This window comes from Myxine glutinosa, chromosome 3 (genome assembly GCF_964187855.1).
Source record: "Myxine glutinosa chromosome 3, kmMyxGlut1.1, whole genome shotgun sequence".
In the NCBI taxonomy this organism is placed as follows: Eukaryota; Metazoa; Chordata; class Myxini; order Myxiniformes; family Myxinidae; genus Myxine; species Myxine glutinosa.
In genome coordinates, this window is record NC_136263.1 from 195,400,258 (window position 1) to 195,422,119 (window position 21,862).

The 21,862-nt window shown below is 33.1% G+C and overlaps 2 protein-coding genes across 7 annotated transcripts in view; one reads left to right on the top strand and one right to left on the bottom strand.

The window, feature by feature from the left end:
• Positions 1-21,862, bottom strand: part of MCPH1 (microcephalin 1) — a 243,684-nt gene that overhangs the window by 57,640 nt on the left and 164,182 nt on the right. The window lies entirely within an intron of this gene.
• LOC137422902 (angiopoietin-1-like) overlaps positions 1-21,862 on the top strand; it is a 94,228-nt gene that overhangs the window by 28,792 nt on the left and 43,574 nt on the right. Inside the window, exon 2 of the mRNA XM_078774950.1 lies at positions 3,380-3,535. Within this exon, the coding sequence (XP_078631076.1) occupies positions 3,380-3,535 (156 nt within the window). The remainder of the gene's footprint in view (positions 1-3,379; positions 3,536-21,862) is intronic.

Here is a 21,862-nt window from a genome sequence, read left to right on the forward strand (position 1 = left end):
GCTGACGTTTCGGTCGTAAAACCCTTCATTGGAGCAAAATAGGGAAGCAAATCCCTCCTTTGCTCTGACTAGCGGTTAATACCCGAAAAGTAAGCTTCTCCTTGCTTCACACGACACGGATACAATGCCTCGATTTCAACCATTATTCTACCAGATCGGCACAAGCCTTCATGAGCAAAACCAGTTCTTCATTATAACTATTGTACAATTTGTAGTTTATTATAATAATAATAATCACAAAAGTATTGCCCCTCTGATTTATCGCCTCTCTCTCTGGTCTAGCTTCCTCTCACCACTCCGACCCAGGATGTACAGTGCATTCAGAAAGTATTCAGACCCCTTCACTTTTTTCACATTTTGTTATGTTGCAGCCTTTTGCTGAAATCGTTTAAATTCATTTTTTCCCTCATCAATCTACACTCAATACCCCATAATGACAAAGAGAAAACAGGATTTTAGAAAGTTTTGCAAAGTTATTAAAAAGAAAAAAACTGAAATATCACATTGACATAAGTATTCAGAACCTTTGCTATGACACTTGAAATTTAGCTCAGATGCCTTCCATTTCTCTCGATCATCTTTGAGATGTTTCTACACCTTGATTGGAGTCCACCTGTGGTAAATTCAATTGATTGGACATGATTTGGAAAGGCACACACCTGTCTATATAAGATCTCAGAGCCGACAATGCATATCAGAGCAAAAACCAAGCCATGAGGTCGAAGGAACTGACTGCAGAGCTCAGAGACAGGATTGTGTCGAGGAACAGATCTGGGGAAGCCTACAAAAAAAAATCTCTGCTGCATTGAAGGTTCCCAAGAGCACAGTGGCCTCCATAATTCTTAAATGGAAGAAGTTTGGAACAACCAGGACTCTTCCTCGAGCTGGCCGCACGGCCAAACTGAGCAATCGGGGGAGAAGGGCCTTGGTAATAGAGGTGACCAAGAACCCGATGGTCACTCTGGCTGAGCTCCAGAGATCCTGTGTGAAGATGGGAGAAACTTCCAGAAGGACAACCATCACTGCAACACTCCACCGATTTGGGCTTTATGGCAGAGTGGCCAGACGGAAGCCTCCCCTCAATGAAAGACACATGAAAGCCCGCAGAATCTTGTTTCTCACAGTCTGATAGTCCTTTAGGTGCTTTTTTGCAACCTCCAAGCGGGCTTTCAGCATAAGGCTGCAACATAACAAAATGTGAAAAAAGTGAAGGGGTCTGAATACTTTCTGAATGCACTGTATGTGTTCTTCCAGTAAACCCTCTTATTGCTGACTGCACACTTCAACTTTCTACTTTATCTTTTCTCAACTTTACCCTTTTGTTCTTCACTACCATCTGTGAAATCGCCTTTGAGAACAGATTCAATCCCACTCTTCCCTCCAAGGCTTCAAGTAGTTGCACCATCATCGCATGTCACACCTCCACCACATACCTATCCAAAATGTTTTCTGCTCCGATTAACCCTACCTAACCCAACCCTCTTACATGCAGGCCTCTGTGTTCATTCCATCTCTCTATTTCCTTTCATTTCATTAGTGCTGTGCAAGGGAGGGGATTTGTGACGTCAGAATTTGTCGGTTCAGGTGGTGCAGTGATGGGGCAAATTTTCCAGTGGGAATATGGTGGAAGCATTCAGAGAGAATTCAAGTTTGTCGAGGTGGATACAAGATGGTCTGGCCTGTCTGTCGATGTAATAAATGGTATGAATGCTTCCAACATAAGAGTCCTTCACACAGGGGGGGAAACAACAAACAAACTGGTTAAAGATCGAGTGAGAAAGGAGAGCATGGTATACATGGGATGTGTGAAGGACTGCCTGCGTGCATTGATGTGAAAATGTTTTCGGATCCCTTTACATTCCTTGTTTATAGTTACCTCCTGTTCCCTTTTCATTGGTAATTACCTCGACCTGGGTGAGTTCAATAACACCGGACAGATGCCAAATTGAGTCAGTGTTAGTGAAAACTATTTGAAACATCTTGGGAAGTCGACTATTCATAAAAATACTGTTTAATGAAAAGTCTCACAAAAGGGTCAATTGCTGATATGAGGAAAGGCTGAAGTGATGACGAGGCATGAACACAGCGTGACCTAGGTGGTGCGCTTGAACATGCTGGTCTCTCCCTTTTTACGGCATAGCCTATAGGGCAAAGCCATCTAGAACAGTGTTTGTCTGTCCGTATGTCTCCTCAAACGTATACCAATCAGAGCTGAGAATCTGATCACATGACAGGGGTGATATTACGGCAGTACGGCGGCTGACTCCGCACACCGCCATTTTGATTCCAATTTCGTGTAGGCCGAACATATCGTCGAACCTATACGTCATATGAACGGTCGAACATATCGTTCATGTTAACGTTTTTCATTCAGTGTGAAACAAACAAACCGATTGTTAAAATGACCATCAAATATCGAAAGCATAGACTTTACGGGTATTCCAATGACACAGTACTTATAGGCCTTAGGCTTCATGCCTTCATGCCTCACCTTCAGGCCGCTTCGGACTAATTAGCCCAGGTTTCTTAATACAGTAGAATCGTTTTCGTAATAATAATAATATAGTAAATATAATCGTAACACTGTAATCCCTTTGTCGTGATTGCAAAGTTTCTAGATTGAAGCGGTGTATGGTTTTTGTTCATTGTTGACTCGAAACATAGAATAAACTAATTCCGGGATTAGCCGGTATCGTGCGTGTGTCTCGGGGTGAAAAGAGTCCTTAAGTTTTGCAGTTTTGTTTTTAGTTTATTCTAATTAATATTTAAATTTAGCAAACAAGGGAGTTCCAATGCTTCAATATGGATTCATAATGATTGTCCTGACACCTTGAGCTTCCTGTATCGCATGGTTCGGTGCTGGGGTTCTGCCTCTGAGGCCTATGTGGTTCTGCAGTGACCGACCCTCTGATGGTCTCGGTGCCGGAGAGGTGCACCCTCCATCCCGTGCCAGCATGGACTGCGTGCCCCTGTTCGTGGATGTGGTGGTTTTTGTGATGTTCATGTTGGTATCCCCACCCAGGTCATACTATCCCCTTCAACTAAAGTATCAAACAAGCCTGGGTTGTTAGACTTTCGGTCTTGTTTAATACATAGTCAAGGCTCATGGAAGAGCTAGATCACTGATTAGATCAGGACGCAACTAAACAAAAGGAAGTGCAGAGAGAAAGGAACCCTCTGTCATTTAGCATAATCTAAGTGTCGAGATTCTGTATTTAAAGAAGTTAATGATCGGAAAAACTGTTGAATATCACAAACAGAATGGCACGATGGCAAGTCTTTTGGACCCTAAGTGTGAAACATTGGTTTTGATCAATTTTTGATTCGGTTCAAAAGATCCCTGTATTGCCAATTTTGAACCTCTCTGAATGCCTTACAGCTTGAAGGTTCCATATTGAGAAGCAGTCTGTGGGAGCGCAAGCGACCTGCATTACAAAACCACATAAACCACAGTGACGTGGTGCTGCGGCTCGGAGTGGCGCTTTTCGGACATGCGGCCGAGCATGCTGGAAAGCTGGCAGATGTCCGGGCACAGGTGAGTTAGCAAATGGATGAGTGTGCCATTCAACGACACGGTGTCATTATGATGCATTCTGAATTAAAAAGGTGAGGACTATGTGACATGCTGAAGGAGGTTCTCACTGGCCATGCTCCACACACCATGCATCATGATGGAGGAACAGCATGGGTTAAACAAACAAATATAACAATTAATCAACATATGTCCTGAATATTAAACTGTGGAGAGGGCCTGTTTGAGAGAACCGTCCAGAGCCAAACAACAACAATAACAACACCCGTGGTTTTTCCAAAAGAACCATGGGCAGTCCTGTGCTTATTATTCCTTCAGGTGAATGAACAACTGGAAAAATGAGGGGAAAAAACCTTCCTGCTAACCAGTTAAAAGGTGCGTAAAAAGGGTAGGGCCTGACTGATGAAGGGTAAGGATTGAAACATCAGTGCTTTTCATCTTTTATGTTGAAACACTTTAGTAATTTGAAACACTAATTACCATTTAAAATATAATTGGCAAACAATTTTACCATTCTTCAAAAAAAAGACAAGGTTACACTTTGTCATGCCAATTTACCTTTCTTTAAAAAAGCAAGTTACACATTGGCTCACAAATTTACCATGCTTCAAAAAAAAGCAAATGGTAAACTTTACATCGTCATGGCCTTGCAAAATGGGTTCTTCCAGACATCTTTTTTCTTTGTTCCTTTCATATTTCTTTCTACTTTTTCACTTTTCTTTTTATTCATTCTAATTCATGCTTTTTCTTTATTTCTCCCTTTCTTTATCTATCTGCTTAAGGAGAAGTGAAATCTTGTAGATATTTTTCTGTAAGGTTCACTTGGCTGTGCCTGGATGGGTTTGAGCGTTGTGGAGTAGCAGCTGAAACCCGAATCCTATTCAGGTTCCTCCTGATGACTCCATCTTTGCTCTTTACTTTTTTTGGTTCCTCCTGATGACTCCAATGCAGTATTTGGTCTTCCATTTGATTTGGCTCACCAATTTGCCATTCTTAAAAAAAAAGTAAAGTTACACTTTGTCATGCCAATTTATCATTCTTTAAAAATAAGAAAAAATTGCAAATTGGCTCACCCACCAATCTATCATGTTTTAAAAAGTCAAAGTTACACTTTGACTCACCAATTTACCATTCTTTAAAAAAAGCAAAATGATACTTTAGCATGCGAATTTACCATTCTTTAAAAAAGAAAAGAAATTTAAGTTACACTGTGGCTTGCCAGTTTACAATGTTTTTAAGAAGGCAAAAGTTACACTTTGGCTCACCAATTTACCGTTCTTTAAAAAGTCAAAGTTACACTTTGACTCACCAATTTACCATTCTTTTAAAAAAGCAAAATGATACTTTAGCATGCAAATTTACCATTCTTTAAAAAAGAAAAGAAATTTAAGTTACACTATGGCTTGCCAGTTTACAATGTTTTTAAGAAGGCAAAAGTTACACTTTGACTCACCAATTTACCATTCTTTAAAAAAAGCAAAATGATACTTTAGCTTGCAAATTTACCATTCTTTAAAAAATAAAAGAAATTTAAGTTAATCTCTGGCTTGCCAGTTTACAATGTTTTTAAAAAGTCAAAGTTACACTTTGACTCACCAATTTACCACTCTTTAAAAAAAGCAAAATGATACTTTAGCTTGCAAATTTACCATTCTTTAAAAAAGAAAAAATTTAAGTTACACTATGGCTTGCCAGTTTACAATGTTTTTAAGAAGGCAAAAGTTACACTTTGACTCACCAATTTACCATTCTTTAAAAAAAGCAAAAGGATACTTTAGCTTGCAAATTTACCATTCTTTAAAAAAGAAAAGAAATGTAAGTTACACTATGGCTTGCCAGTTTTCAATGTTTTTAAGAAGGCAAAAGTTACACTTTGACTCACCAATTTACCATTCTTTAAAAAAAGCAAAATGATACTTTAGCTTGCAAATTTACCATTCTTTAAAAAAGAAAAGAAATTTAAGTTAACCTCTGGCTTGCCAGTTTTCAATGTTTTTAAGAAGGCAAAAGTTACACTTTGACTCACCAATTTACCATTCTTTAAAAAAAGCAAAAGGATACTTTAGCTTGCAAATTTACCATTCTTTAAAAAAGAAAAGAAATGTAAGTTACACTATGGCTTGCCAGTTTTCAATGTTTTTAAGAAGGCAAAAGTTACACTTTGACTCACCAATTTACCATTCTTTAAAAAAAGCAAAATGATACTTTAGCTTGCAAATTTACCATTCTTTAAAAAAGAAAAGAAATTTAAGTTACACTATGGTTTGCCAGTTTTCAATGTTTTTAAGAAGGCAAAAGTTACACTTTGGCTCACCAATTTACCGTTCTTTAAAAAGTCAAAGTTACACTTTGACTCACCAATTTACCATTCTTTTAAAAAAGCAAAATGATACTTTAGCATGCAAATTTACCATTCTTTAAAAAAGAAAAGAAATTTAAGTTACACTATGGCTTGCCAGTTTACAATGTTTTTAAGAAGGCAAAAGTTACACTTTGACTCACCAATTTACCATTCTTTAAAAAAAGCAAAATGATACTTTAGCTTGCAAATTTACCATTCTTTAAAAAAGAAAAGAAATTTAAGTTACACTATGGTTTGCCAGTTTTCAATGTTTTTAAGAAGGCAAAAGTTACACTTTGGCTCACCAATTTACCGTTCTTTAAAAAGTCAAAGTTACACTTTGACTCACCAATTTACCATTCTTTTAAAAAAGCAAAATGATACTTTAGCATGCAAATTTACCATTCTTTAAAAAAGAAAAGAAATTTAAGTTACACTATGGCTTGCCAGTTTACAATGTTTTTAAGAAGGCAAAAGTTATACTTTGACTCACCAATTTACCATTCTTTAAAAAAAGCAAAATGATACTTTAGCTTGCAAATTTACCATTCTTTAAAAAAGAAAAAATTTAAGTTACACTATGGCTTGCCAGTTTACAATGTTTTTAAGAAGGCAAAAGTTACACTTTGACTCACCAATTTACCATTCTTTAAAAAAAGCAAAATGATACTTTAGCTTGCAAATTTACCATTCTTTAAAAAAGAAAAAATTTAAGTTACACTATGGCTTGCCAGTTTTCAATGTTTTTAAGAAGGCAAAAGTTACACTTTGGCTCACCAATTTACCATTCTTTAAAAAAAGCAAAATGATACTTTAGCTTGCAAATTTACCATTCTTTAAAAAAGAAAAGAAATGTAAGTTACACTATGACTTGCCAGTTTTCAATGTTTTTAAGAAGGCAAAAGTTACACTTTGACTCACCAATTTACCATTCTTTAAAAAAAGCAAAATGATACTTTAGCTTGCAAATTTACCATTCTTTAAAAAAGAAAAGAAATTTAAGTTACACTATGGTTTGCCAGTTTTCAATGTTTTTAAGAAGGCAAAAGTTACACTTTGGCTCACCAATTTACCGTTCTTTAAAAAGTCAAAGTTACACTTTGACTCACCAATTTACCATTCTTTTAAAAAAGCAAAATGATACTTTAGCATGCAAATTTACCATTCTTTAAAAAAGAAAAGAAATTTAAGTTACACTATGGCTTGCCAGTTTACAATGTTTTTAAGAAGGCAAAAGTTACACTTTGACTCACCAATTTACCATTCTTTAAAAAAAGCAAAATGATACTTTAGCTTGCAAATTTACCATTCTTTAAAAAAGAAAAGAAATTTAAGTTACACTATGGCTTGCCAGTTTACAATGTTTTTAAAAAGTCAAAGTTACATTTTGACTCACCAATTTACCATTCTTTAAAAAAAGCAAAATGATACTTTAGCTTGCAAATTTACCATTCTTTAAAAAAAGCAAAATGATACTTTAGCTTGCAAATTTACCATCCTTTAAAAAAGAAAAGAAATTTAAGTTACACTATGGCTTGCCAGTTTACAATGTTTTTAAGAAGGCAAAAGTTACACTTTGACACCAATTTACCATTCTTTAAAAAAAGCAAAATGATACTTTAGTTTGCAAATTTACCATTCTTTAAAAAAGAAAAGAAATTGAAGTTACACTATGGCTTGCCAGTTTTCAATATTTTTAAGAAGGCAAAAGTTACACTTTGACTCACCAATTTACCATTCTTTAAAAAAAGCAAAATGATACTTTAGCATGCAAATTTACCATTCTTTAAAAAAAGCAAAATGATACTTTAGCTTGCAAATTTACCATCCTTTAAAAAAGAAAAGAAATTTAAGTTACACTATGGCTTGCCAGTTTACAATGTTTTTAAGAAGGCAAAAGTTACACTTTGACACCAATTTACCATTCTTTAAAAAAAGCAAAAGGATACTTTAGCTTGCAAATTTACCATTCTTTAAAAAAGAAAAGAAATTTAAGTTAACCTCTGGCTTGCCAGTTTTCAATGTTTTTAAGAAGGCAAAAGTTACACTTTGACACCAATTTACCATTCTTTAAAAAAAGCAAAATGATACTTTAGCTTGCAAATTTACCATTCTTTAAAAAAGAAAAGAAATTTAAGTTACACTATGGTTTGCCAGTTTTCAATGTTTTTAAGAAGGCAAAAGTTACACTTTGGCTCACCAATTTACTGTTCTTTAAAAAGTCAAAGTTACACTTTGACTCACCAATTTACCATTCTTTTAAAAAAGCAAAATGATACTTTAGCATGCAAATTTACCATTCTTTAAAAAAGAAAAGAAATTTAAGTTACACTATGGCTTGCCAGTTTACAATGTTTTTAAGAAGGCAAAAGTTACACTTTGACTCACCAATTTACCATTCTTTAAAAAAAGCAAAATGATACTTTAGCTTGCAAATTTACCATTCTTTAAAAAAGAAAAGAAATTTAAGTTACACTATGGTTTTCCAGTTTTCAATGTTTTTAAGAAGGCAAAAGTTACACTTTGGCTCACCAATTTACCGTTCTTTAAAAAGTCAAAGTTACACTTTGACTCACCAATTTACCATTCTTTTAAAAAAGCAAAATGATACTTTAGCATGCAAATTTACCATTCTTTAAAAAAGAAAAAATTTAAGTTACACTATGGCTTGCCAGTTTTCAATGTTTTTAAGAAGGCAAAAGTTACACTTTGGCTCACCAATTTACCATTCTTTAAAAAAAGCAAAATGATACTTTAGCTTGCAAATTTACCATTCTTTAAAAAAGAAAAGAAATGTAAGTTACACTATGACTTGCCAGTTTTCAATGTTTTTAAGAAGGCAAAAGTTACACTTTGACTCACCAATTTACCATTCTTTAAAAAAAGCAAAATGATACTTTAGCTTGCAAATTTACCATTCTTTAAAAAAGAAAAGAAATTTAAGTTACACTATGGTTTGCCAGTTTTCAATGTTTTTAAGAAGGCAAAAGTTACACTTTGGCTCACCAATTTACCGTTCTTTAAAAAGTCAAAGTTACACTTTGACTCACCAATTTACCATTCTTTTAAAAAAGCAAAATGATACTTTAGCATGCAAATTTACCATTCTTTAAAAAAGAAAAGAAATTTAAGTTACACTATGGCTTGCCAGTTTACAATGTTTTTAAGAAGGCAAAAGTTACACTTTGACTCACCAATTTACCATTCTTTAAAAAAAGCAAAATGATACTTTAGCTTGCAAATTTACCATTCTTTAAAAAAGAAAAGAAATTTAAGTTACACTATGGCTTGCCAGTTTACAATGTTTTTAAAAAGTCAAAGTTACATTTTGACTCACCAATTTACCATTCTTTAAAAAAAGCAAAATGATACTTTAGCTTGCAAATTTACCATTCTTTAAAAAAAGCAAAATGATACTTTAGCTTGCAAATTTACCATCCTTTAAAAAAGAAAAGAAATTTAAGTTACACTATGGCTTGCCAGTTTACAATGTTTTTAAGAAGGCAAAAGTTACACTTTGACACCAATTTACCATTCTTTAAAAAAAGCAAAATGATACTTTAGTTTGCAAATTTACCATTCTTTAAAAAAGAAAAGAAATTGAAGTTACACTATGGCTTGCCAGTTTTCAATATTTTTAAGAAGGCAAAAGTTACACTTTGACTCACCAATTTACCATTCTTTAAAAAAAGCAAAATGATACTTTAGCATGCAAATTTACCATTCTTTAAAAAAAGCAAAATGATACTTTAGCTTGCAAATTTACCATCCTTTAAAAAAGAAAAGAAATTTAAGTTACACTATGGCTTGCCAGTTTACAATGTTTTTAAGAAGGCAAAAGTTACACTTTGACACCAATTTACCATTCTTTAAAAAAAGCAAAAGGATACTTTAGCTTGCAAATTTACCATTCTTTAAAAAAGAAAAGAAATTTAAGTTAACCTCTGGCTTGCCAGTTTTCAATGTTTTTAAGAAGGCAAAAGTTACACTTTGACACCAATTTACCATTCTTTAAAAAAAGCAAAATGATACTTTAGCTTGCAAATTTACCATTCTTTAAAAAAGAAAAGAAATTTAAGTTACACTATGGTTTGCCAGTTTTCAATGTTTTTAAGAAGGCAAAAGTTACACTTTGGCTCACCAATTTACTGTTCTTTAAAAAGTCAAAGTTACACTTTGACTCACCAATTTACCATTCTTTTAAAAAAGCAAAATGATACTTTAGCATGCAAATTTACCATTCTTTAAAAAAGAAAAGAAATTTAAGTTACACTATGGCTTGCCAGTTTACAATGTTTTTAAGAAGGCAAAAGTTACACTTTGACTCACCAATTTACCATTCTTTAAAAAAAGCAAAATGATACTTTAGCTTGCAAATTTACCATTCTTTAAAAAAGAAAAGAAATTTAAGTTACACTATGGTTTTCCAGTTTTCAATGTTTTTAAGAAGGCAAAAGTTACACTTTGGCTCACCAATTTACCGTTCTTTAAAAAGTCAAAGTTACACTTTGACTCACCAATTTACCATTCTTTTAAAAAAGCAAAATGATACTTTAGCATGCAAATTTACCATTCTTTAAAAAAGAAAAGAAATTTAAGTTACACTATGGCTTGCCAGTTTACAATGTTTTTAAGAAGGCAAAAGTTATACTTTGACTCACCAATTTACCATTCTTTAAAAAAAGCAAAATGATACTTTAGCTTGCAAATTTACCATTCTTTAAAAAAGAAAAAATTTAAGTTACACTATGGCTTGCCAGTTTACAATGTTTTTAAGAAGGCAAAAGTTACATTTTGACTCACCAATTTACCATTCTTTAAAAAAAGCAAAATGATACTTTAGCTTGCAAATTTACCATTCTTTAAAAAAGAAAAAATTTAAGTTACACTATGGCTTGCCAGTTTTCAATGTTTTTAAGAAGGCAAAAGTTACACTTTGGCTCACCAATTTACCATTCTTTTAAAAAAGCAAAATGATACTTTAGCTTGCAAATTTACCATTCTTTAAAAAAGAAAAGAAATGTAAGTTACACTATGACTTGCCAGTTTTCAATGTTTTTAAGAAGGCAAAAGTTACACTTTGACTCACCAATTTACCATTCTTTAAAAAAAGCAAAATGATACTTTAGCTTGCAAATTTACCATTCTTTAAAAAAGAAAAGAAATTTAAGTTACACTATGGTTTGCCAGTTTTCAATGTTTTTAAGAAGGCAAAAGTTACACTTTGGCTCACCAATTTACCGTTCTTTAAAAAGTCAAAGTTACACTTTGACTCACCAATTTACCATTCTTTTAAAAAAGCAAAATGATACTTTAGTATGCAAATTTACCATTCTTTAAAAAAGAAAAGAAATTTAAGTTACACTATGGCTTGCCAGTTTACAATGTTTTTAAGTAGGCAAAAGTTATACTTTGACTCACCAATTTACCATTCTTTAAAAAAAGCAAAATGATACTTTAGCTTGCAAATTTACCATTCTTTAAAAAAGAAAAAATTTAAGTTACACTATGGCTTGCCAGTTTACAATGTTTTTAAGAAGGCAAAAGTTATACTTTGACTCACCAATTTACCATTCTTTAAAAAAAGCAAAATGATACTTTAGCTTGCAAATTTACCATTCTTTAAAAAAGAAAAAATTTAAGTTACACTATGGCTTGCCAGTTTACAATGTTTTTAAGAAGGCAAAAGTTACACTTTGACTCACCAATTTACCATTCTTTAAAAAAAGCAAAATGATACTTTAGCTTGCAAATTTACCATTCTTTAAAAAAGAAAAAATTTAAGTTACACTATGGCTTGCCAGTTTTCAATGTTTTTAAGAAGGCAAAAGTTACACTTTGGCTCACCAATTTACCATTCTTTAAAAAAAGCAAAATGATACTTTAGCTTGCAAATTTACCATTCTTTAAAAAAGAAAAGAAATGTAAGTTACACTATGACTTGCCAGTTTTCAATGTTTTTAAGAAGGCAAAAGTTACACTTTGACTCACCAATTTACCATTCTTTAAAAAAAGCAAAATGATACTTTAGCTTGCAAATTTACCATTCTTTAAAAAAGAAAAGAAATTTAAGTTACACTATGGCTTGCCAGTTTACAATGTTTTTAAGAAGGCAAAAGTTATACTTTGACTCACCAATTTACCATTCTTTAAAAAAAGCAAAATGATACTTTAGCTTGCAAATTTACCATTCTTTAAAAAAGAAAAAATTTAAGTTACACTATGGCTTGCCAGTTTACAATGTTTTTAAGAAGGCAAAAGTTACACTTTGACTCACCAATTTACCATTCTTTAAAAAAAGCAAAATGATACTTTAGCTTGCAAATTTACCATTCTTTAAAAAAGAAAAAATTTAAGTTACACTATGGCTTGCCAGTTTTCAATGTTTTTAAGAAGGCAAAAGTTACACTTTGGCTCACCAATTTACCATTCTTTAAAAAAAGCAAAATGATACTTTAGCTTGCAAATTTACCATTCTTTAAAAAAGAAAAGAAATGTAAGTTACACTATGACTTGCCAGTTTTCAATGTTTTTAAGAAGGCAAAAGTTACACTTTGACTCACCAATTTACCATTCTTTAAAAAAAGCAAAATGATACTTTAGCTTGCAAATTTACCATTCTTTAAAAAAGAAAAGAAATTTAAGTTACACTATGGTTTGCCAGTTTTCAATGTTTTTAAGAAGGCAAAAGTTACACTTTGGCTCACCAATTTACCGTTCTTTAAAAAGTCAAAGTTACACTTTGACTCACCAATTTACCATTCTTTTAAAAAAGCAAAATGATACTTTAGCATGCAAATTTACCATTCTTTAAAAAAGAAAAGAAATTTAAGTTACACTATGGCTTGCCAGTTTACAATGTTTTTAAGAAGGCAAAAGTTACACTTTGACTCACCAATTTACCATTCTTTAAAAAAAGCAAAATGATACTTTAGCTTGCAAATTTACCATTCTTTAAAAAAGAAAAGAAATTTAAGTTACACTATGGCTTGCCAGTTTACAATGTTTTTAAAAAGTCAAAGTTACATTTTGACTCACCAATTTACCATTCTTTAAAAAAAGCAAAATGATACTTTAGCTTGCAAATTTACCATTCTTTAAAAAAAGCAAAATGATACTTTAGCTTGCAAATTTACCATCCTTTAAAAAAGAAAAGAAATTTAAGTTACACTATGGCTTGCCAGTTTACAATGTTTTTAAGAAGGCAAAAGTTACACTTTGACACCAATTTACCATTCTTTAAAAAAAGCAAAATGATACTTTAGTTTGCAAATTTACCATTCTTTAAAAAAGAAAAGAAATTGAAGTTACACTATGGCTTGCCAGTTTTCAATATTTTTAAGAAGGCAAAAGTTACACTTTGACTCACCAATTTACCATTCTTTAAAAAAAGCAAAATGATACTTTAGCATGCAAATTTACCATTCTTTAAAAAAAGCAAAATGATACTTTAGCTTGCAAATTTACCATCCTTTAAAAAAGAAAAGAAATTTAAGTTACACTATGGCTTGCCAGTTTACAATGTTTTTAAGAAGGCAAAAGTTACACTTTGACACCAATTTACCATTCTTTAAAAAAAGCAAAAGGATACTTTAGCTTGCAAATTTACCATTCTTTAAAAAAGAAAAGAAATTTAAGTTAACCTCTGGCTTGCCAGTTTTCAATGTTTTTAAGAAGGCAAAAGTTACACTTTGACACCAATTTACCATTCTTTAAAAAAAGCAAAATGATACTTTAGCTTGCAAATTTACCATTCTTTAAAAAAGAAAAGAAATTTAAGTTACACTATGGTTTGCCAGTTTTCAATGTTTTTAAGAAGGCAAAAGTTACACTTTGGCTCACCAATTTACTGTTCTTTAAAAAGTCAAAGTTACACTTTGACTCACCAATTTACCATTCTTTTAAAAAAGCAAAATGATACTTTAGCATGCAAATTTACCATTCTTTAAAAAAGAAAAGAAATTTAAGTTACACTATGGCTTGCCAGTTTACAATGTTTTTAAGAAGGCAAAAGTTACACTTTGACTCACCAATTTACCATTCTTTAAAAAAAGCAAAATGATACTTTAGCTTGCAAATTTACCATTCTTTAAAAAAGAAAAGAAATTTAAGTTACACTATGGTTTTCCAGTTTTCAATGTTTTTAAGAAGGCAAAAGTTACACTTTGGCTCACCAATTTACCGTTCTTTAAAAAGTCAAAGTTACACTTTGACTCACCAATTTACCATTCTTTTAAAAAAGCAAAATGATACTTTAGCATGCAAATTTACCATTCTTTAAAAAAGAAAAGAAATTTAAGTTACACTATGGCTTGCCAGTTTACAATGTTTTTAAGAAGGCAAAAGTTATACTTTGACTCACCAATTTACCATTCTTTAAAAAAAGCAAAATGATACTTTAGCTTGCAAATTTACCATTCTTTAAAAAAGAAAAAATTTAAGTTACACTATGGCTTGCCAGTTTACAATGTTTTTAAGAAGGCAAAAGTTACATTTTGACTCACCAATTTACCATTCTTTAAAAAAAGCAAAATGATACTTTAGCTTGCAAATTTACCATTCTTTAAAAAAGAAAAAATTTAAGTTACACTATGGCTTGCCAGTTTTCAATGTTTTTAAGAAGGCAAAAGTTACACTTTGGCTCACCAATTTACCATTCTTTTAAAAAAGCAAAATGATACTTTAGCTTGCAAATTTACCATTCTTTAAAAAAGAAAAGAAATGTAAGTTACACTATGACTTGCCAGTTTTCAATGTTTTTAAGAAGGCAAAAGTTACACTTTGACTCACCAATTTACCATTCTTTAAAAAAAGCAAAATGATACTTTAGCTTGCAAATTTACCATTCTTTAAAAAAGAAAAGAAATTTAAGTTACACTATGGTTTGCCAGTTTTCAATGTTTTTAAGAAGGCAAAAGTTACACTTTGGCTCACCAATTTACCGTTCTTTAAAAAGTCAAAGTTACACTTTGACTCACCAATTTACCATTCTTTTAAAAAAGCAAAATGATACTTTAGTATGCAAATTTACCATTCTTTAAAAAAGAAAAGAAATTTAAGTTACACTATGGCTTGCCAGTTTACAATGTTTTTAAGTAGGCAAAAGTTATACTTTGACTCACCAATTTACCATTCTTTAAAAAAAGCAAAATGATACTTTAGCTTGCAAATTTACCATTCTTTAAAAAAGAAAAAATTTAAGTTACACTATGGCTTGCCAGTTTACAATGTTTTTAAGAAGGCAAAAGTTACACTTTGACTCACCAATTTACCATTCTTTAAAAAAAGCAAAATGATACTTTAGCTTGCAAATTTACCATTCTTTAAAAAAGAAAAAATTTAAGTTACACTATGGCTTGCCAGTTTTCAATGTTTTTAAGAAGGCAAAAGTTACACTTTGGCTCACCAATTTACCATTCTTTAAAAAAAGCAAAATGATACTTTAGCTTGCAAATTTACCATTCTTTAAAAAAGAAAAGAAATGAAAGTTACACTATGACTTGCCAGTTTTCAATGTTTTTAAGAAGGCAAAAGTTACACTTTGACTCACCAATTTACCATTCTTTAAAAAAATCAAAATGATACTTTAGCTTGCAAATTTACCATTCTTTAAAAAAGAAAAGAAATTTAAGTTACACTATGGTTTGCCAGTTTTCAATGTTTTTAAGAAGGCAAAAGTTACACTTTGGCTCACCAATTTACCGTTCTTTAAAAAGTCAAAGTTACACTTTGACTCACCAATTTACCATTCTTTTAAAAAAGCAAAATGATACTTTAGCATGCAAATTTACCATTCTTTAAAAAAGAAAAGAAATTTAAGTTACACTATGGCTTGCCAGTTTACAATGTTTTTAAGAAGGCAAAAGTTACACTTTGACTCACCAATTTGCCATTCTTTAAAAAAAGCAAAATGATACTTTAGCTTGCAAATTTACCATTCTTTAAAAAAGAAAAGAAATTTAAGTTACACTATGGCTTGCCAGTTTACAATGTTTTTAAAAAGTCAAAGTTACATTTTGACTCACCAATTTACCATTCTTTAAAAAAAGCAAAATGATACTTTAGCTTGCAAATTTACCATTCTTTAAAAAAAGCAAAATGATACTTTAGCTTGCAAATTTACCATCCTTTAAAAAAGAAAAGAAATTTAAGTTACACTATGGCTTGCCAGTTTACAATGTTTTTAAGAAGGCAAAAGTTACACTTTGACACCAATTTACCATTCTTTAAAAAAAGCAAAATGATACCTTAGTTTGCAAATTTACCATTCTTTAAAAAAGAAAAGAAATTGAAGTTACACTATGGCTTGCCAGTTTTCAATATTTTTAAGAAGGCAAAAGTTACACTTTGACTCACCAATTTACCATTCTTTAAAAAAAGCAAAATGATACTTTAGCATGCAAATTTACCATTCTTTAAAAAAAGCAAAATGATACTTTAGCTTGCAAATTTACCATTCTTTAAAAAAGAAAAGAAATTTAAGTTACACTATGGCTTGCCAGTTTACAATGTTTTTAAGAAGGCAAAAGTTACACTTTGACTCACCAATTTACCATTCTTTAAAAAAAGCAAAATGATACTTTAGCTTGCAAATTTACCATTCTTTAAAAAAGAAAAGAAATTGAAGTTAACCTCTGGCTTGCCAGTTTTCAATGTTTTTAAGAAGGCAAAAGTTACACTTTGACTCACCAATTTACCATTCTTTAAAAAAAGCAAAATGATACTTTAGCTTGCAAATTTACCATTCTTTAAAAAATAAAAGAAATTTAAGTTAATCTCTGGCTTGCCAGTTTACAATGTTTTTAAAAAGTCAAAGTTACACTTTGACTCACCAATTTACCACTCTTTAAAAAAAGCAAAATGATACTTTAGCTTGCAAATTTACCATTCTTTAAAAAAGAAAAAATTTAAGTTACACTATGGCTTGCCAGTTTACAATGTTTTTAAGAAGGCAAAAGTTACACTTTGACTCACCAATTTACCATTCTTTAAAAAAAGCAAAAGGATACTTTAGCTTGCAAATTTACCATTCTTTAAAAAAGAAAAGAAATGTAAGTTACACTATGGCTTGCCAGTTTTCAATGTTTTTAAGAAGGCAAAAGTTACACTTTGACTCACCAATTTACCATTCTTTAAAAAAAGCAAAATGATACTTTTGCTTGCAAATTTACCATTCTTTAAAAAAGAAAAGAAATTTAAGTTACACTATGGTTTTCCAGTTTTCAATGTTTTTAAGAAGGCAAAAGTTACACTTTGGCTCACCAATTTACCGTTCTTTAAAAAGTCAAAGTTACACTTTGACTCACCAATTTACCATTCTTTAAAAAAAGCAAAATGATACTTTAGCATGCAAATTTACCATTCTTTAAAAAAGAAAAGAAATTTAAGTTACACTATGGCTTGCCAGTTTACAATGTTTTTAAGAAGGCAAAAGTTACACTTTGACTCACCAATTTACCATTCTTTAAAAAAAGCAAAATGATACTTTAGCTTGCAAATTTACCATTCTTTAAAAAAGAAAAGAAATTTAAGTTACACTATGGTTTTCCAGTTTTCAATGTTTTTAAGAAGGCAAAAGTTACACTTTGGCTCACCAATTTACCGTTCTTTAAAAAGTCAAAGTTACACTTTGACTCACCAATTTACCATTCTTTTAAAAAAGCAAAATGATACTTTAGCATGCAAATTTACCATTCTTTAAAAAAGAAAAGAAATTTAAGTTACACTATGGCTTGCCAGTTTACAATGTTTTTAAGAAGGCAAAAGTTATACTTTGACTCACCAATTTACCATTCTTTAAAAAAAGCAAAATGATACTTTAGCTTGCAAATTTACCATTCTTTAAAAAAGAAAAAATTTAAGTTACACTATGGCTTGCCAGTTTACAATGTTTTTAAGAAGGCAAAAGTTACACTTTGACTCACCAATTTACCATTCTTTAAAAAAAGCAAAATGATACTTTAGCTTGCAAATTTACCATTCTTTAAAAAAGAAAAAATTTAAGTTACACTATGGCTTGCCAGTTTTCAATGTTTTTAAGAAGGCAAAAGTTACACTTTGGCTCACCAATTTACCATTCTTTTAAAAAAGCAAAATGATACTTTAGCTTGCAAATTTACCATTCTTTAAAAAAGAAAAGAAATGTAAGTTACACTATGACTTGCCAGTTTTCAATGTTTTTAAGAAGGCAAAAGTTACACTTTGACTCACCAATTTACCATTCTTTAAAAAAAGCAAAATGATACTTGAGCTTGCAAATTTACCATTCTTTAAAAAAAGCATAATGATACTTTAGCTTGCAAATTTACCATCCTTTAAAAAAGAAAAGAAATTTAAGTTACACTATGGCTTGCCAGTTTACAATGTTTTTAAGAAGGCAAAAGTTACACTTTGACACCAATTTACCATTCTTTAAAAAAAGCAAAAGGATACTTTAGCTTGCAAATTTACCATTCTTTAAAAAAGAAAAGAAATTTAAGTTAACCTCTGGCTTGCCAGTTTTCAATGTTTTTAAGAAGGCAAAAGTTACACTTTGACACCAATTTACCATTCTTTAAAAAAAGCAAAATGATACTTTAGCTTGCAAATTTACCATTCTTTAAAAAAGAAAAGAAATTTAAGTTACACTATGGTTTGCCAGTTTTCAATGTTTTTAAGAAGGCAAAAGTTACACTTTGGCTCACCAATTTACTGTTCTTTAAAAAGTCAAAGTTACACTTTGACTCACCAATTTACCATTCTTTTAAAAAAGCAAAATGATACTTTAGCATGCAAATTTACCATTCTTTAAAAAAGAAAAGAAATTTAAGTTACACTATGGCTTGCCAGTTTACAATGTTTTTAAGAAGGCAAAAGTTACACTTTGACTCACCAATTTACCATTCTTTAAAAAAAGCAAAATGATACTTTAGCTTGCAAATTTACCATTCTTTAAAAAAGAAAAGAAATTTAAGTTACACTATGGTTTTCCAGTTTTCAATGTTTTTAAGAAGGCAAAAGTTACACTTTGGCTCACCAATTTACCGTTCTTTAAAAAGTCAAAGTTACACTTTGACTCACCAATTTACCATTCTTTTAAAAAAGCAAAATGATACTTTAGCATGCAAATTTACCATTCTTTAAAAAAGAAAAGAAATTTAAGTTACACTATGGCTTGCCAGTTTACAATGTTTTTAAGAAGGCAAAAGTTATACTTTGACTCACCAATTTACCATTCTTTAAAAAAAGCAAAATGATACTTTAGCTTGCAAATTTACCATTCTTTAAAAAAGAAAAAATTTAAGTTACACTATGGCTTGCCAGTTTACAATGTTTTTAAGAAGGCAAAAGTTACACTTTGACTCACCAATTTACCATTCTTTAAAAAAAGCAAAATGATACTTTAGCTTGCAAATTTACCATTCTTTAAAAAAGAAAAAATTTAAGTTACACTATGGCTTGCCAGTTTTCAATGTTTTTAAGAAGGCAAAAGTTACACTTTGGCTCACCAATTTACCATTCTTTTAAAAAAGCAAAATGATACTTTAGCTTGCAAATTTACCATTCTTTAAAAAAGAAAAGAAATGTAAGTTACACTATGACTTGCCAGTTTTCAATGTTTTTAAGAAGGCAAAAGTTACACTTTGACTCACCAATTTACCATTCTTTAAAAAAAGCAAAATGATACTTTAGCTTGCAAATTTACCATTCTTTAAAAAAGAAAAGAAATTTAAGTTACACTATGGTTTGCCAGTTTTCAATGTTTTTAAGAAGGCAAAAGTTACACTTTGGCTCACCAATTTACCGTTCTTTAAAAAGTCAAAGTTACACTTTGACTCACCAATTTACCATTCTTTTAAAAAAGCAAAATGATACTGTCGCGTAACCGTGATTAACACCACAGTTACGGATGACCGATTTGCGAGACTTTAACTCCCGAGGCGAACACTCAATGGCGGACTCACGTTCAACACCAACGCGCGAAATGGCGGGACGCAGCGAAGGCTCCGCAGCCTTATCTATTAAAATGAAACACCCAGGAAACTGCGTTCAAATATGTACAGAAAATAATATAAGGATTTATTATTAAAAGTAAAGCCAGTGAAAAAGCACGCGCCGGTAATACTAATAACTAAATCGGGACGTCCCCACACGACTGATATCAAACACAAAACGAGGGAGATTAATACGAAAATAACAAGTCACGTCGTGTACAGTGTACGCGGATTCGGGCTTATCTGGTCTTTGTCGTCTTTGTGGCTGCCGTCCAACACCGCTCCTTTCGGCCCGATCGCACACCTCGCTCCAAGTTCCACGGCCCTCTGCCTCCGCCTCCAAGCGCCACCAGGCCTCGTCGGTCCAACGCAGGGCTGCACGAAGCAACCAAAAACCAAGTGCCAACTGCCAACTGCAACGAGCTGTGGTCACGAATGTTCAACGAACTGGGACGACTCGAGATCAGATCGCAACTCAACTCAACTGGCGAACTCAGAGAGACTCAACTGGCGAACTCAGAGAGACTCAACTGGCGAACTCAGAGAGACTCAACTGGCGAAAATGGCGTCCGACCGTCGCATATATCTCTCCCCGATGACGTCACATTCGCGCACTCCTCAGCCAATCATATGGTCCCAGCTCGCCGGTCACGCCCTCTACGGCATGCGACTCCTAACATCTCCCCCGTTACGCGACCCTGCGGTCCTGGCATAACACGTGCCGGCCCGGTTTGTAGGCCTTTGGAGGTGTACACGGTGGCGGCCAATTGTGGTGGTGTTTTTGGCCTGGTTTCCTGTCAATTTAATACGAAGTCCTTGTCAGGGAAAGGGGATTATTTAATGTTGCGCTAAGGACCTAACTAATGTTTATGTGGTTTGCAGTGCCATAAAGGACAAAGGTTTGATTACTAGGTGAGACTCACAGGGGCGTTACCTTTAACCCCTCACTATTTAACACTCGAATCTCCAGGTAGATCCACACTCATACATCTTACCCCGACAAACGCCTGAACATCAATAACTTATTACATGTAGAGTCCCTGTCACGACAGCCGAATACCTACCTATTCAGATCTACCTAGCTCTAGATGTTGCATTACCAAATTCATAACACAGCCCCCCCCCTGGAACCGTAGCTCCTGCAAGGTTCACCGCAGGGCTACCATTCCAGCCTTAACACTTACTGTCACACGCTTAATTAACCTACGAAATAAATCAGGAAGGGCTGTGGGAAGTGAGTCGGACTACCTACCTACACTTCCTTAACATGCTGAACCCCTTAACCATCATGCAAGTATGTACATCTTCTTCGTTGTTCCTGTGGAGGGAGGAAACAACAACACACAACACTAACTTAACCACAAAACTTAACCATCTTTCCAAAACTCAAAACTCTAACCTTTGTACATACCCCGGTCTACAGACCGCGTCCCCCGGTGGATGCCACAAGACTCAACCTTACCTGCGGGGCCATCCCCAATGCATCCCACTAAATTTTCACGGGCCCTGTCCAGATGTTACAGGTGAGTGACACGGCTCGGTGGATTTCGCCCACATTCATGCAACACAGACCCCTTAACCACTCATTCTCATTCCATAGGTCATCAAGGCATTTCAAAAATCAACAAAGCACTTATTTCCAATACACCCCCTGCAGGACCATGGCATTGATGTCATTCACGTGTGTGTGCATTCCTCAACTAGGCAGCGGGGAGGTACCGCACAAAAAGATGGTGGGGGCGCATCAGGCTGTGGTGCCCGCAGTCCCAAAAACAAGTCAACCGACTTACAAGTTCATTGCCCCCCCCCCTTTACCTCTTGGCCCCATGACAGCCCAACAGCCCCTTTCCGCCGTTACCTCGCCGGTGAGGGTCTCCACACACACCAGGCTCCTTTGCCTCCTGCTTTCGCGCAGCAACACGGGTCACCGGGGGACTTCCTCACCCCGCGGCGCCCAACCAGACCCTCCACCGACGAGCTCCAATTTCCAGTTACCACCGGCTGCCAGGGGTAATT